This window comes from Micropterus salmoides, unplaced genomic scaffold, assembly GCF_014851395.1.
Source record: "Micropterus salmoides isolate LMB-PRFRI ecotype aquatic unplaced genomic scaffold, ASM1485139v1 Ms_hic_scaffold_10, whole genome shotgun sequence".
In the NCBI taxonomy this organism is placed as follows: domain Eukaryota; kingdom Metazoa; phylum Chordata; class Actinopteri; order Centrarchiformes; family Centrarchidae; genus Micropterus; species Micropterus salmoides.
The window spans coordinates 18,747,519-18,762,636 of NW_024040041.1; the positions used below are offsets into that span (position 1 = coordinate 18,747,519).

At 42.2% G+C, this 15,118-nt stretch overlaps 1 protein-coding gene across 2 annotated transcripts in view; it reads right to left on the minus strand.

Moving 5' to 3' along the window:
• Window positions 1-53: 53 nt before the first annotated feature.
• prkar1b (protein kinase, cAMP-dependent, regulatory, type I, beta) overlaps window positions 54-15,118 on the minus strand; it is a 65,507-nt gene continuing 50,442 nt past the window's right edge. For both annotated transcript variants that reach the window (XM_038700468.1, XM_038700472.1), the window contains 4 exons: window positions 12,758-12,818; window positions 10,259-10,380; window positions 2,401-2,482; window positions 54-1,497 (listed from right to left, as the gene is read on the minus strand). In XM_038700468.1, the coding sequence (XP_038556396.1) occupies window positions 1,325-1,497; window positions 2,401-2,482; window positions 10,259-10,380; window positions 12,758-12,818 (438 nt within the window). In that variant the 3' untranslated portion in view covers window positions 54-1,324. The remainder of the gene's footprint in view (window positions 1,498-2,400; window positions 2,483-10,258; window positions 10,381-12,757; window positions 12,819-15,118) is intronic.

Sequence of the window (15,118 nt, forward strand, 5' to 3'; positions counted from 1 at the left end):
TTCTCGTACACAAGGAGGGTCTGATCAAGACAAAATAACGACTCAACTCAAGAGGATTTTCAGAAGCTTACTTTTATTTGCTCAAGATGGTTTGATAGTTGAAATAATGAGATACAGAGAGAGACAATACAGAAAGATTTTTTTCTTAAGGTCCTGTTTAATACAACATCAGTCGCTGGGTCAGGTGAGCAACTTTGGCAGATTACAGTAGATCAAAGGAAAGCAACACAAGTATATTTTCTACCTCTTTCTTTTATATATTTATAACATACAAGTCATGTCTTAAAAACAGCGAACTCAAACTTCTGTATTGGACGAATGTTACAAACTAAAATGGTGCAAAAGCTTTCACCTAGGAAAAAAAAGCAGCTTAAAAAAGCATCAGGTAAGACGTGTGTGTGTGTGTTGAAGATTCACATAGTCCTGAGACGGTGTAAGCGTATACAGTATGGTTGTGTGTTTTGTGTCAGTGTGTTTCAGACTGTGTGATTGTGGACTGGACTGATAACACTACTGCACCTTTGGAATACCACAGCTCACATTTCAGACTGAACCCGCTTCAGGGAATATTGGGATAGAGATGATTTCTTGAGAAAAAAAAGCAACTTGTCAGTTAATCTGGCTGGCACACGCCACATAAAATTATAACTCAATCTATCAACCCCCCCAACTGATAACAGCAGTAAAAGCACACTTAAGAAGCACTAAAAATGAATAAAACAGGCAAAAATTTTGTTTTTTTCATACCTCTACATCTATGCTTGAGGGAACAGAGGTCTGTGTAGTGTGGGCCTGATTTGACTTAGATATGGCACCACGCACATCCAGAAGTGATAAAAAGGCAAACCACAGCCAGCGAGAAAAAGAAATGTGTACTCACTTCCTCCCGCTGTACGTAAACATGACTTTACTTTCTTCTTGTTTCCTGAATTCATCCGTATAATTCATCCGAATTCATGAAAGTGCAAACGCCATTCTTTGTCAGTCTAGAAGCATGCACCATATACAGCTGACGCACTGTATCCATGAGTCATTTACAGTTGTATGATCTCTGTCCTCGCTCTGATTTTTACACTCCTGCATGTTGTTTTTGACATAAAGCTACATGACAGCACAGGTCAAGTCAAAGTGCACAAGATCAAATAAAATGAAAGAAAACAAGCAAAATGGAAAAACAAAACAAGCAGGAAAACGAGCGCCCTGTCACTGTGGATGTAAAACCCGTGTCCTTCACCCCGCATCCTCACCTCTTCCCACCCACGGATCAAAACTCTGATGCTGATGCTGCCCTCCCCTGCTGGTGGGGCCCTGAGGGGCCGACCTGTCACACGGTGAGGGAGATGAAGCTGTTGTATCTCTGGATGTTCCTCTTGAGGATCTCTGAGCACGGCCCCAGCACACGCTCAAAGCGAGGCCTGTCCAGCTTCACACACTTGAGCGGGCCACGGGCGACTACAGTGGCTGCCCTGGGACGGTTCAGCAGCAGGGCGATTTCACCTGGAAGAGGAGGAGGAGGAGGAAGAAGGAGAGAAGGCAATCAACATGTGTTCCAAATCTGTTTAGTTTTGAGCATCTGTAAAAAAAATTAAAAAAAAACTTCTTCATGTGCATGATTTGTGTATAAAGGACAATTAATACCGTCTAAGCTTTTCAAATGAATCCAATTTCAGCATCATTAATGTATCGCTGTGTAATAAATAATTCTGATGCATTCTGATACTATTTACAAAACTGCCTTGTTGTGAGCAGCAGCTCTGATTGTCTCTTTCGTGTTTTAATTTTTTCCATCCTGCTAATCTGTTTTTGCGACAGCAGACTGACAACTAACAGACTCAAAACAGTATGCCAAAAGAAAACTACTCACGAGAGAAAAGGGCTAAATCACTGGTGCTAAGATAAGTTAATTTACTGCTTTTCTTTGTCTTGTACAATTGTACAAAGAATTTCTTCAGGTTTTGTACACATGATGACATCTTGGGATCTGGGAACTTATCCGCAGATGAATTGATATTAATAATAATAATAGTTAGTTGCAGACCAAATGTTGTTTTTGGTACTTTTTTTGTTTTTGTGTGTTTGGTAATGAAGACACCGAGTTACAGAATTTTACAGCAAAACCTCTGCTTAAAATTCACTGGGTGGAAATGAAAAATTATAATTAATATTTATAAACATTAAGACAAGTTATTCATGCTGCACTTTTTTTTTAACCATCTTTCGACCTTTCTCTGCTACGTGACCTGCCAGAGTTGCTATGTTTGTGTTTCTACTTGCACAATTTATAATTCTAATGCTAAATAACAGCTATAATATAAACCACTTATTGTTTAGACCAATAGCTTCATATGCGTGCTGCCAAACTGGAGGGGGAAAAGGCCTCATCGGCCAAGAGCCACTCACCAAAGTAGTCAGAGGGTCCAAGGCGTCCAACCTCTACATACTCCTCATTGTCGGACCTGCGCTGCAGAACAGAGGCTATTCCCTGGAGACAGAAAAGAAAAGGAGAGTTGGATGAAAGAAAGGAAACACAGACAAGAACTGGATGAGAGACAGAGAAATGAAAGCAGGAGGGGGTGTTGGTGAATAAGGGAAAGTGAGAAAAAAGGAGGAGTTATTTAGCGAGAGGCAGAAAACCATCAGGAGGATTAAGCCAAGGAGAAATTCCTTTGCTTCATAAGAACACAGGTGCACAGGATTTAGCCCACTTTTCTGTGGGACGGACACCTGCTCTGTGGGAATGAGCAGAAACAAAAAACAACACATACTCAGATATTCCAACGGGGTACTGATACAAATGCTGATTGGTTCTGCTTTATTTCCTCCAGAGTGTAATAAATACAAACATCTAAGCTAAAACTGTATTGTCCAAGACTCCAGCTAAAGTGTCCCTAAACGACCCCAAAACACCAGCACACTTTCGTGTACAGCATGTAGTCTATTGTGCATTTGCAGACACACACAGCCAGGCTACGATGACAAGGAGTGAAAACACAAACTCGGACGCAAATGCACACACACACATACAGTGAGAAAATCAACAGCTGATGTCTGCTGGACAAACTGACTGGACTCTATGAACAACCACGCTACGCTTATTACCATCACCCGCTGGTTGTTGTGTGTGTTCAAGTGTGTGAGTCATCTAAAAAGTATAACGGAGGACATCTGATTTCCGTTCACTCGGCCCAACAGATGATAACAGTTCACGTTGTATCCTGCAGCTGTTGACACACTTTGTGTGTGTGAATGAGCACATGTTTGAGTATTTAACTTTGCATATGAGCCATAAGAGTTGTACTTGTTGATGCCCTGTGCGCCCATGTTAACATGCCAAACACATTTCTCAAAAGCATGGCTGTTTGTATGTGATGGAGCATACGTTTGGCGTGCACATGTTGAAATACAGGCACAATATGTGTTTTTGATGTAGATGTCTAGACATTTACATGGACCCAAGTTCAGCTGTAATTGGTAGCAGGTAAAAAAATCCACAGGGAAACTTCCCAGCTTGTCTTGGACTGTGTCATAAAACAGACTTGACCGTTCCAGCGCTCTCTTGCTGTCTCTAATCCTTCTCTGCTCCCTCTGCCCCTTCTGCTGACCAGGCTAATAATGTTAAATATGAATATAATGAGCTTTAATGAGAACCCCCAAACTGCCAGCTCTTTGCTGAAGGCATACAAAGGTGAAACTGTATTTCAGTGAAAGGGATCCGTGTGTGACTTAGCGAGTTTGTGCTTGAAATGAACTGTGGAGAAGTGGGGGATACTGTTTAAGTAAGTGGGGCATACTGTGTGTGAGACATGACCTCCAAGTGATACTTAGCCAAACTGTGCCATAATGCCATAATCATCAGACGTGCAATGCACAAGGGCGAATTGAGCTGTGGAGTGGGACTGTAGCTGGCCATGGCTGAAGGTGATGTTATAAGTGTTGTGGCCCTACTCACATGTTCCCCTAAAAAAAGATGATAGGAGGTTTATAATGAGGTGGAAGTTTTTTCTTATGCTATGCTATGCATCTGTGAAAGTGACATTTATTCCCTGAAAATCTTCTTTTTAGGCTATTCCTATTTACTGCTCTGGCTTCCTATTTTTTAATAAGCTTAATCTAACCTAATAGACATTTTTAAATGCTGGAACAACACCTCAAATTCTGGCCTGTGGAATTAGAAAATAAAAATCTAGCACATAAATAAGCTCTATAATGACTTTTTTTTTTTTTACATAACAGCGCACTTTCAGTTGGACTTTGCAGTGATATATAAAAATGTGTGTATTTGTGTGTAGCTGGATTGGCATGATTTGACAAGTTGGACAGATGATGAGGTTTGCAGCTAAAATCACAATTTGACTGCTGCATGAAATGTGTGTGATTAGGCCTCTTGATCAAAGATTAGCCAGTCTCAGGACCTGAACTGATCACCTAGTACAGTTATCTGAACTGCCCTTAGCATGAGGCTGAAGGCTCGAGACTGGTATCTTCCTGTGTCTGCTGTCCTGCTGTACTAAAATGCTGCTATGCTGACCAGTGAGGCCTTTCATTGCATATGGTATGGCATTTAAGCCACAATGTGAACAAAGCAGAAGAAGAGGGTTACTAGACTGCAGCAAACACAGCCTACGTCAAATGGAGGGAAATGAAGACACTTATACTTCCATCGAATTGAGTCATGAGTCAAGACATGGAATAAATAAGGGTTGATCTCAATCCCTCTCATTCAAAATTCTACTCTTCTTAGGGCGCCTTGGTGGCCTAGGGGTTAAGGTGGCGACCATTTGCTGCAACTGTCGTGGAAATTATATTCCTATATTGCCTACAGAAAATGCAAATATATGTGTGGAACCTTTATGTTAATATAAAAGATCAGTGTGTTGAGATAAAAAAGCTGTGGGCTTCATGTCAGTTGTGATTTATTCGCTAAGTCCGTTCCCACTATTACATGAACTTTTCCACCTCAGCCAAGAGTAAAAACATTTTTGCACTTCTTTTTTTTTTATTTCCAACAGGGGATGTTAACACAATGACAGATAGTTACCCATCATTGCTGAGTGAAGGTTATTGCATTGACATTTCATAAGATGACCAAAGAAAGGAAATACCATGAATTATACTAAGTCTGTACCATCTCCCATGTTTGATCTGAAGTTTAACTTTACTGAAATTCATCACACCGCACTAAACAAGCGGTCTCAGTGCAAAAGTGGTATGAAACAGAAAGAGATGTGAATGGGGAGAGGATGAGGGGGATGGGGCATCGAAGCTCCTGTGTTTACAACCAGTTGATTCCTCTCCTTTCCATTCATGTCCAAACAAAGAAAGTGAGACAGTGCAGCACCGTCACGTACAGTAGTTCATTCGTGAACAGGCCTCACCCAGTGTGGTCCAGATAACCATCGCATACTGCACCACCCCAGGGACAGATATTTCTTTTGTAAACATCGAAGGTTCTCCTCACCACGCTGTCTGACACAGGGTGCCAAGAACAGGCAACAACAGAAGAAAGGGAAAGCAAACAGAAAGTATGAATGAATGAATAGTAAACAAGTAAACAAGAGAAATGGAGTGAGGAGAGGAAAAGAGTGTGAAACAACTTAAAGAGCAGGGGTGTTGCTGGTCAGATGACACTCCTTCCAGTCCTTAACCAATATGTACACTCGCACCCACTCATACCACATGCAGAGCGTAGCGAGTCGGCTCGTGGTGGCATGTCAAAATGTAGCGTCTTGCATGTACTAGGAAGTAACAACCGCTAGATCCACAACAGGCACAGAGAAAGAGAGACAGAGGCACAAGCAGAGATGGAGGAAGAAAGGTGATATCCTGAGTAGCCTGTTCACAAGGCCACCCAGCACCGGCAGTGTCTGCACCTTCTCACTGAAACGCCAACACACATATATACACACACACACACACACACACGCACGCACATAGACAACGATTCCACTCTTCCACTCTCAAAAAATTAAAGACCTGTTAATCTTTATCTTTGTTCTTGTGACTGTATTCCTGCACTTAGACAAAACTGACTTAATTCCTTAGCTGAATTGATCTCCAGTCTACAAAAGCTGTGTTTGGCTCCATCAGCTAAATTGCATGTCAGCGCATACACATAGGTTACAGGAACAGGCCACATATTGTAGACAGCCCACAGGGGATTTCTCTGCTGTATGACCCACAGGGACCCTTCAGATCCCCTCAGTGTGATTACTTTTGTGAAGGGTCAAAGGACAAATATATGATAACACACTGAGTTGTTGTTTAGATTGATGATGGGAGGAGATGAGAGTAAATGCATTAGCAGAGAGGATGAACACGTCGCCTATCTTTACTGAATTTTCATCCAGAGGCAGGAATCACATGACTTGGGCATAAGGAAGACTCAAGTCGTTAGTCTGATTGACTTGACTTCAAAATAAAACACAGATGACTCATAATTTAAAGATTAAAAATAAGATAAATAAGATTTTAAATATATCCCTCATGTGATAACACTCAGATGCAGCATGAGGAGCACTCGCCCCCGCCCTGATAAATTCTCAGATTTATTATTTATTAAATAGCAAATTCTGCTGCCTCTTTTATAATGTCAGACAGTGGCAAAGCATAAAGTGACGTCAAGGCGTTAAGTTGGGACTCTTATTTACTTCCTATTCGCTCACATGCGAAAGGCTTTTCTGGATATTCATGTATTCAATGAAACATAAAAGGTGAAAATATAAGAATACAGTTCTGACTGGCCTGATTATTAGTGTGGTCGGGAGGGGAAAACATTTCATAGACTGATCTAACATGAGAGAAATCTGAGTTTGTTAAATTGATTCTATTTACTACCATAATAAATGTATTACCTTGATTTTAATCAGATGAGCATTAAATCTTCGTGTGTTTTTAATGTTGTGCTGCTTTGCGTTAATCTGACGACACTCACTTCAGACTTGTGCCATGCTGAGTGTTTTTCAGAAATGTAAAATTGCCCTCCCATTAACTTAAAGAGATGAAAAAGAGATTTACTTGTGACTTGTGCAAAACAGCAACTCTGTCCCACCTCTGCTAAAAGATTAGTAAAGAAAACACGTAAAGAAAACTGAAAGACAACCGTGTACGTAACAAGCAGCATATCCAACATGTTTCTTTTCAACACCGTTTCAAAACGCTCACTGACGTCTGCCTCTCTGATGTTCAACAAGCTTCCTCACAACTCCTTCTCCCTCTTTTCATATGCACCGTTTTAGGTGGCAGTGGTGAGACCACAGATGACAGGGTGCTGGGCTTGAGCGTATGAACATGAGGGAGAAAGAGTGTGCATACTGGGTGCTTAGGGGCATAAGCCCTGAGGAAGGGAGGAAATGGAGGGAAGAGAGGAGGGAGGGCATGCGAGGGAAGGTGAGGCTGAGTCTTCACGGCGCTCGGAGTGCTGTAAAGGCTTGTTAGTACAGTGTGAGAAAAAAATGTAAACATGTCAGTTTTGATTAGAGTCCCATTCCCCCCACCGGGCAGAGAAAGTGATGTCTCTATACTGTACCTCCGTTTTGTTAATCCTCCCCATCAGCAGCATGTAATTAGTGATTGTGGGGTTGGTCTTTGGCTGATGCTCCAAAACCGCAGAAACAACAAAAGAGTGAGAAGAGACAGAGAGAGGAACAGGGAGGCGGGGGAGTGAGAGTGAGGGAAATGGGAGAGTTTTGACTGAACAGAGCACCGAAATCAACCTGGTTTAATGAAAAGACATAGAGGCATGCGCATGAAGGAAAAGAGGAGAGGATGGCGAAGGAGGAAAGTTGTGGCGAGACTGATATTACTGTAGGACAATCTCACACAAAATCTTTCCCTCCTGCCTTACTTGTGGTCCTGTTCGAATCATCCTCTCTCACTATATGTCCCTCCCTGCCCTCTCTGACTCATCGTGTCTCTCTCCCTCTCTCTCTCTCGTCTCCCTCACGGGAGGCTGGGTCCTCTGACCCCGTGTGAAAGTCAGCAACACACATTCCACCACGGTCCACCCTGCTCTGGGAAATTTAGGCCCCGCTGCATGAGAGACAGAGAGAGAGAGAGAGATAGGGTGAGAGAGCGAGGATGGTAAGGACTGAGAGAGAGAGTTTAGAGTAAAATGGGTGATAGGTGAAAGGGAAAGTGGATTAAAGAAAGAGGCAAAAACTACTGCAGGGTGATGACATAAAAGACGGAGCCGCTAAAAAACTATTACGCTTGTTCAGGAAAAGAATAAGAAAGTTGGGAAGTTGCCCCTCTTCCTTAGCGACGAGTGTGGATGCATCCCGCCTATTCTAAATAATGATGAGGCTTGGTGTCTGATGTGACACACTCACACAGACCTCGATGACAAACTGGAACGAGCTGCCTGCTAAGACTCCTTCCGCTCTTCTGTTCTTCCTGCTCCGTCTCTCCATCCTATAACCCCCCCCTCTCTCAAGATTCCTCTGCATATTTCGCCCTTTCTCCTCTCTGGAATGTTCAAGTCTCAGATTGATGAGTCATGAATTGCTAACTGCTATATTTGTGTCCTAAAACCCAAACTGAGTCCATCTTCTGCAAAGTCAAACTGGCTTTTAAAGGATTTCTGCAACTTCAGGAGGCTTCAATTGGAGGCTCCGAACTTGACCAACACTGGTCGGATAATGGGAGGTGTGTATGAGATATATACAGAGTAGTCTATAAATATTTGGACAGGGCTGCATTTTTTTGTTGCTTGGCTTTGTACTTTAGCAAATTATATTTGATATGAAACAATGGTCTATGAGGTTAAAAAGCCAACGAGCTCCTGAATTAAAACTTTTGAAAGAAGAAACAATACATTCTTTTGCTTACAAAAACAAATAAAAATTTTATATATAAGCAAAACCTTTCACCCTTGCTCAATTCAATACACTCAGTGCTTTTGCTGCTACAGCCTTACTTGGTCTGGTATGATCAATGGTGGCTAATGTAAGCAAAATTTAGATAGATGTTTCTGTATCTCTTTACTGAGTCAGTTCGCTGGATTTATGGCTCTTCTCAACTTTTACTATTGTTACACTATGTTTTAGCATTTATCATTATCCTGTAAATGTCACTTGTGACCACACTGAACAAAGTTCAGCTAAAGTTACATTGGCTTGCTTTAATATGAAGGAGTCTAAAGAGGCTTCACATCAGATGAACAATGTAGAAAGATTAGTCATTTTTATAAATACATATATATATATGTACATTTAAATTACTTTTGATCAGTGGATCTACATATCTTCCCTTTTTAACCTTCAGTCTGGTTTTCAGCATGTAAAACAGTTGCTAAACTGGATTTATTGTGGGTTATGTATAAAACAAAGTTCTATACCATTCATCCAACAATGTATGTGACCCTATCAAATCTTTAGAGCTGAAACTCAGATCTTTAACCATATATTAATTGTTGCATTTCAACTGCAATGTGCTGCATTAGAACAGAAAGTATATCGATGTCCAAATACTCACAGATGGCAATGCACATGTTTAAAGAGAGGCATAACTTGGAGAGTGAAAGAATAGATGAAAGAAGGATGCAGAGGAGAGGGGCACAGGTGGAGAGAGAGAACGAGAGCGAGCCAAAAGAGGTATAAGGAGCGCTACATCAATCAGCACCTTTGATAAAAATCCTTTAACCGCACCTAACCACTCCCATGCGCTGTAACCAATGCGCGCCTCACAAGCACTATTGTTGGACATAGAATTAGACAGAGAGCAGAGCAACTGACAGAGACTAGCCTTCAAGTGAGTATGAGAATGAGAGGGGAAAGTAGGAGGCAAGGACAAAACCACAGCAGATTGTGCCGCCCCCCCCCTCTTGACAGGGCTCTCTTGACTTGACCCTGGTGAAAGCTGTATAAGTATGGAGTTAATCAAAAGTGTGTTAGGATGACAGGCAGGGGGCCCTTCATGACGCTCCGGCAGGGGCCCCAGCTCCACAAAGCCTGCAGTGTGAGGGGGTTTTTCACGCAGAAATCGTGGTTGTGGTCCGGGGCTGGGGAACACCACTGGTAGTCTGTCTGCTGGTGGCAATAAAATGGGATCCGTTTCGATCTCAGCAAAGAGCCCACCAACGTCTCTGCATGATGACATGTACATCAGCCTGGGTGCCCACCTAACAACACATACACTGTCTTGGGGCCCACATGTCACGCATACAGCTTAAATGAAATGTGACGGTAAAGGAAATTTTCCACACATCCTATCTTACACAACCCCCCACACACGCACACACACACCCTCCCACAGACCTCACCTCTGTAATAATGAAGAAGTCATCACCAGGTTCTCCTTGCACCACTATCTTCTCCCCATCCTCAAACTGAACTGGCTCCAGAGCATCGGCCACAGTCAGACGTTCCCACTTATCCAAAGACTCTGTGAATGGAAAATACATACAGATCAGTAAGAACAATGTGCTGCTTACGCTGATGAATGCAACAGTAGGTACACAAACACACATGCTCTATTTGTTTGTGTGTGTTCCATGGTCTGTGGGGTTGTCTCTTGCACAAGTCCAGGAAGCTGGTGGGAACGGTAATTCCTACCTCGGGCTAATCCAGTCATTCATCAGGGACCATTACATCTAAGATCCCCCTGCCTCCTCCCTCCTCTCATGGAGCCTCATGGAGCTAAACACCTTGAAACTAACCCCTAAATCTATAAGACCTCAACTCTACTGATGCTGGAGTGTGGTGACAGAGAGCTGTCCTCTTTGAGGATTATCCATGTCTGACCACACAGTACAGTCAGGTATCCTTGAGAGAGATGCTCGCTCAGGATAAAATGGTGTTTGGGTGCTTGTAAAAGTGAATATGTATAGGATAAATTGTAATCAAATAAATATAGTGTAGTGTAAACCAAAGTGAAAACAATTTTTGTTCAGTGGCTGAATCAACTTAACGAAATCAAGTAAATTATTAAAACTAATTTAGATTGATAGGTGACTATGAAACCTAGGAGCAGATTTATTTCTAAGGCTCCACTACATTTTAAATATACATACATACATGAAGACAACTGACCATTTGTAAATAAGTCCTGCCAAAAACTTGTGATAGGATCTATCTTTTTCATTTTTTTGTTGATCCTGAGAGCTGGTGGCGACAGCTGTCTTTCCGACCGTCCAACCACATGTACAGTGACGTGGTTAGCCTGGGATATTTCTAGAAACTGTTGGTATTCAAGCTAAAACCAAAAACACAGATGGTTACACATTCTGACTGGGAAAAATATTCCAACTAAAGGAGTCTCGAGCAACACAGAACTATTGATATTTATAGAAAGATGACTCACTAATAATTAAATACCTGCACATAGAATATTCGCCCAATGAGCTCATCCTTCTTTCAGAATTCAGCAGATTATCGTTGCCCAATCTTAACAGTCTATATTCATCTACGTGTGGAATGTGACTTATCTGCAGTGAAAACACTCCTCATCTATAGCTTTGTCTAGATAAAAGGATGATTCATTGTTTTGATTTGACTAAGAGGTGAGTTAGACGCGTAAAACTAAAGCAGAATCTCTTAGTCTGAGACTGTTGTCTCCTGATGTGCTCAGTAACTGATCCCGGTGTGTCTATTTATGTGTGTGTAAATGTGTATGTATTTAGGATTAACAAAGGAGAAGTCTGGTCGGTTGGAGGTGTCCATTGTCGCTCCCGTTGGGGCCGTGGTGCCTGTTGGCCCCAGATGGATGTCCTCTGTCTGGCGGCAAGTTAAAGGCAGCAGGTCCTATAGTAGTGATCCTTAACAGCTAGCCACGTAACATGATACACAAATGTGCAGACTAAAGAACCTACATTTCACGCTTCGCAGAGCCTGCACCAAGTTGGATCACCTTGCTTCACACATACATAGTATGCCATTGACCATTGGGATGAAGCCTCTGTGTGTGTGACAAAGAACACGTTGTTTTTCCCCCCCTTCACTCCTCGACATCAAGGGCTTGTGCCCAATTTCGTGGCTATCTCAAAAATCAAAGACAAACAAAAACACTCCCGCCTCCTACCCCTCCTCCGATTGAAAGAGGTAGAGCAGAGAAGCAGAGTGGCAGGAAGAGGAATAAAGAGAGGAAAAGCACTTCGAAGAGGGAGGCGGGCATTTGAATACAGGCCTCGACAAGGCTCTCAAAAAGGGAGAAGCAGAAGAAAGGAGGCGAATGAAAACAGAGGGGACCTTGCAGAGATGTTCTCCTAAGACCTGAATTGAGTGTATGTGTTTACTCAGCCAGCTAATAACTCAGAGGGCATGGCCTTACTCTATACACCACACACACACAATCAAGTGGAAGGGATGAGACGTCAGTTCCAATTGCAACTCGTTTTGAAAGTCTGAATGAATCTCATTCGCCATTCCTCCAAACTCAATGGCCTGTGTAGGCTGGTTTTATCCAAATTCCAGTAGGAAAAGAGAGGCTTAGCTTAACTCCCTATTCTTTAATTGTCCGCACAGCGACATTGCAGAGTGTGACTGGCTTTGGTATGAACAGTGCGAGGAGATTAGGACTGTACACACAGACCCTACTCAGCTATGGGCCTTGTGTGAGAATTGTGTTTATGTGGGCTAATCTACAGTATACTGTATGTTGCGCTTTAACTGAATGCACTCTAGACTACACTGTGTAAAAAGTGAATGCATAACATGGCATACACATGCAAACATATCACACTACACTGCATTCATAAATGCACACAAAAACAGAAATGTCATTGAAAGTCTTTATGATGTGAAACATTTTGATACAGACATACCAAGGATAGAGACCTTGCTAAGGAACTCTTCGTACATCTTTCTCTTCCTCAGTGTGCTGCCCTGTAAGATAAAAAGAGGAGAGACATTCACCGACACACTCTCTCACATTGTATGATAATGAAGATGGTAATTGCGATTGTTCTGCTAAATATTGTGATTGTAATGGCTTAGTTTCAAGCAGCAGAAGAGATCTGATTTATTGCAGTTTGGTACAGTGATATATATTCTCCCTTTTATCAATAAAATATGGTTACTTAAAGTCTTGCTCATACTGTCTAACATTAGTCCTAATCTAAGGGAATTCAAATAATGACTGCTTTGGAGAGCTGCTACAGAGTCTTGGAAAACTGTACTTGTCAGAGATTTTGAAGATTTATTGCACTTTCCTTGTTATTATGTTTTACTAGTCTGCAGTCCATTTCTTTCTTTTCCACCTGAATTCACAGGTTTTCATTTTACTTTAACTTGTGTTTTGCCCACATGGGTGCATGTAGCTCATTCATTGGTCATATGTAATTGAAGCACTTTTAAATGCTGCCACCGGTCTTTAAGGCTCAAAAGTGAACAAATATTAGTACTGCCAAATTTCATGATTATAAAATATGGAAACAAAAAATGAATCTGCACTCCCGGATAATCTATGATTAATTGTGTGTGACATACACTGTACATATTTCATGGGGTCATACTTAAGGAGGTGTGTATGACTTGTGTGGTAATGTTCACTGCATGTGTGTGTCTGTGTGTGTGTGGCCCACCCCACCCACCAGGCAGGGGACTCCCCCCCCCTCTGCCTCTACCATGAACATCAGGTGCTTCCTGACAAGTCTGGGCCCAGAGAGGACCCCTTCCCTAACTGCCCCCCCCTCCCCCTCCTCATTGCGCAGAACCACTCAGAGAGGGCGGGATCATAAAGAGAAACTGAGAGAGTGAGGAGAGGCGATCTTGTCCACCCTGTGTCTGCCTCTGCATATGGAAATGATATATTGAGGCTTGGGGTGTCTTTAGTGCATAAGTGCCTGAGTCCTGCTGCTGCCTCTAATTTCATATAATTTCACATTTTGTCTTAAAAGGGGAGAAAATGTTCCCAAGTGAGCCAATGTCAAACTCAAAATCGTAAACAACTTGATTAAAGGAATTCTAGCTTGCATCGCCCTCCTGGATAAATGATTTGTGTGTGTGTGTGCATGTGTGTGTGCGCGCGCGTGCGGAGCACAGAGTCTGTTTTTAGTTCTGCCACTTATGTTTTGTTGCTGTCTCTGCAGAGACGAAACTTCATGCTCATTAAGTAAGCAAATACAAACACTCACACACATACACTACCTCTAACACAATTTCACACGCACCCACAAACACACACGCACTCCACCTTCCACAGAGATGTTGAGTTGAGCTCCAAATTTCACAGCCTTCCCATAGAGCTCCTCAGACAGGCTTGCTGAGCGTAAAGGCTTACCATGCGTACATAACATTATATTACACAGCAGGACTGATTTATGTGACTGGTGTACGAAGGGCTGGGTGGGCCAGAGTGTCAGCAACATAGGGGTTTACTGGAGTGGATGGAATGAAAATGATACTTTTCTACACCTCTGATTGTAAAATTTTCTTATTTTGTTGGTGCTCATCTTTTTTTTTTCTTTCTTTTTTTTCTATCCACATTTGTCCTCATCCTTATCCCTCCTGTCTACTTGGGAGGGCCTGAGCACATGTTTCATGTACAAAACTCCCCTACTCCTGTTGGCCCTAATGTGTTCACTCCTCCCGTGGTTAAAGATGAACCAGCCTCTGTGTCTGCTCGCTGTCTTTGAGGCAGAATCATCAAAGAGTTGAGGTGTGGAGCGAAGCCAGACTAAACCAACCGTACCTTACGCCCTATCCCCATTACCTTTATCTCTGTCCAATGCGAAACACATATCCCCTCTCCCCCTCAACATCCCTACTCATTTCTTGGTATCATTTCTTCTTGTCTCTTTTTGTCTTGTGTTCTGTTTGTTGACAGTGGTCTGTCAGTTTGTTAATGGCTTTGTCTGTAGCTGTGTGTATTTAAATACCAGATACCACAACAAGGTGGGCATTGTTTGGCTGGGGTCTACACAATGGAGGGAGTGTATTTATCACAGGGAATGGTATTACATTGTTTACTAAATGCACTCCTGGATAAGATGGAGAAACGGGGGGTGGGGGGATTTTACATGAGAAGATTACTGACAAACATCAGGAAATCCTCACATTTGAGAAACTGGAACCAGAAAATATGTGCCATTTTTTGCTTAATTAAATAACATAAAAGATAAATTTGTTATGCAACTTGTTAGCGATTCTTTTTCTGGCAATCAACTAATTGATTAATCAACAAA